Source organism: Alexandromys fortis, unplaced genomic scaffold, assembly GCF_014885135.2.
Source record: "Alexandromys fortis isolate MF-2015 unplaced genomic scaffold, M_Fortis_MF-2015_v1.1 scaffold_5496, whole genome shotgun sequence".
NCBI classification, from domain to species: domain Eukaryota; kingdom Metazoa; phylum Chordata; class Mammalia; order Rodentia; family Cricetidae; genus Alexandromys; species Alexandromys fortis.
In genome coordinates, this window is record NW_026073358.1 from 1 (window position 1) to 1914 (window position 1914).

The 1914-nt window shown below is 54.6% G+C and overlaps 1 protein-coding gene across 1 annotated transcript; it reads right to left on the reverse strand.

Annotated features, from left to right (window-relative positions):
- Nucleotides 1-6: 6 nt before the first annotated feature.
- On the reverse strand, nucleotides 7-1736 carry LOC126496488 (repulsive guidance molecule A-like). The gene has a single exon (XM_050133983.1). It carries the CDS (start codon nucleotides 1525-1527, stop codon nucleotides 823-825), a length of 705 nt encoding a protein of 234 aa, XP_049989940.1. The 5' UTR covers nucleotides 1528-1736; the 3' UTR covers nucleotides 7-822.
- Nucleotides 1737-1914: the final 178 nt, after the last annotated feature.

Here is a 1914-nt window from a genome sequence, read left to right on the forward strand (position 1 = left end):
GAAGGAACAGAAACAGCCTTGTGGGCCAGCCTGGCCCTGCCTAACGTGTGGTCTCTCAACACATTCCTCCTGGGGAAATAGACCCACTGTCTCTTAGCCAGCCTGGGAGCCCCAGGGGGCTCTGGTGACAGGGCTGGCAGCGAGGAGGAGGGCAGATGTCCCCAGTGCCCGGCAGCACTGCCCCTTCACCTTGGTATCTTACCTCCTGGCAAGTTTGAGGTAATTTGGGGTTGGTAGGAGTATCCCTTTGCCTGGGAAATGGGGTCATATCTCAGCTGTCTCTGGCACTGGCTGGGGAACAGGACTTAAGATCTGACACCCCGACATGGAGCCCTCCTTGGCTTGGAGAATGAGTGGCCTTTAGCTGGCTCCGTGGCAGCGGAGAACATGCTGGGCTCAGGCGCTGTCCTGGCTGAGGTCAAATCCTAGCTTCACGTTTCCCACCAACTACATTTTGGGTGGAGCCGTTCCTCTGCCTCCTGAGAGGTAGAGGGAGGGACACATGAGTTGGGAGTGGGGGAAGGGGTAGAAATGATTTAAATTCAGTACCCATGCATGAAATACTTAGAAAAGTTAAACAAATAAGCAAATAAACCTATATATTTTATACGCTAATTTCTGACACTGGAGTGGTGGGGGGTGTCATGATTCCCTCATGAGCTGTATCTAGAAGTCTGAGAAATACCACACAAGAGGCAGAATACAGACAGTTGTAAATTGGTTTATCTCCTGACAAGGGATGACCAGAACATTCCTTTCTAAACCATTTGCCTCTTTAGTGACAGTAAGAATCCAGCGGTAGTTCCAGGACAGGCTCCAAAGCTACAGAGAAACCCTGCCTCGAAAAACCACTACTACTACCACCACCACCACCACCACCAACAACAACAAAAAGATCCCAGCAGTGCTGGAGGCATCTGGTACCAGCTGAGCCTTAACAGTGTGACCCTGCAGGCCCGGCCAACCCTTGCCATATACCCTTACCTTGCTGGTGGCGGTGGCGGCAGAGCCAGGCAGCACAGGCGTGTTGGTGACTTGCACGTTCAGGTAATTATTGTCGATGAGCGGCCAGGCGCCTTGCACCTTGCACGTCTGGAAGTGGTCTGTGAAAGTCCTGAGGTGCGGGTCCCCAAAGAGGCCGCAGTGAGTGTAGTTGGGGGCAGCTGAGTGCTTGTGAAAACTCTTCTCGTAGTGGCAGATCTCGGGGCTATCCGAGCGCTCCTGGCTGTCCCCGGCTGGCGGGAGCGTGCGCAGGCGTGGCTGTGAGGTGGGGCCATCCTTGGAGCAGTTGTGCTGGTTCATGAGGTCCTCTATGCCATGGACAGCTGAGTGGTAAGCCAGGTCACCCCGGCAGGTGCGGGCTGTCCGCCGCGTGCACAGGGCGTAGGTGCGCAGGGCTGCACAGAACTCCGGCACGTCGTCAGACGCAGGGACGTGGCTGCCGGACGTGGCACTCCAGAACTCAGAGTTGCACTTGAGGATCTTGCAGGGGGTGATGGCTACGGAGAAGAACAGACGCGCCATCATGTTGGGACCCTCTTCTACAGACCTCTGTGGGTTAGAGATGCAGAGAGGCCTCACCTAGATGGTGCCACCTATAATCCACGCCCACTGATCAATGAACTGTACCGTAACTTGCCCTATCTAACCTTCCAGATTCTTCTGCATAGCCTGCTATGATGAGGAGGGTTCAGGCAGATGGGCCAGATGCAGAAAAGGGCCAGCATTTGCATTTAACAGGATGGCGATTTTTGACCAACCATCCTTGGACATAAAAAAAAAAGTCAATACATAAGAAAGAAAACAAGAGGCCGGGCGGTGGTGGCGCACGCCTGTAATCCCAGCACTCGGGAGGCAGAGGCAGGCGGATCTCTGGGAGTTCGAGGCCAGCCTGGTCTACAAAGGGAGTTCCAG

Bases quoted from the DNA above. Each gene is read 5' to 3' on its own strand.
- LOC126496488 (XM_050133983.1), bottom strand. From the start codon at position 1,527: ATGATGGCGCGTCTGTTCTTCTCCGTAGCCATCACCCCCTGCAAGATC.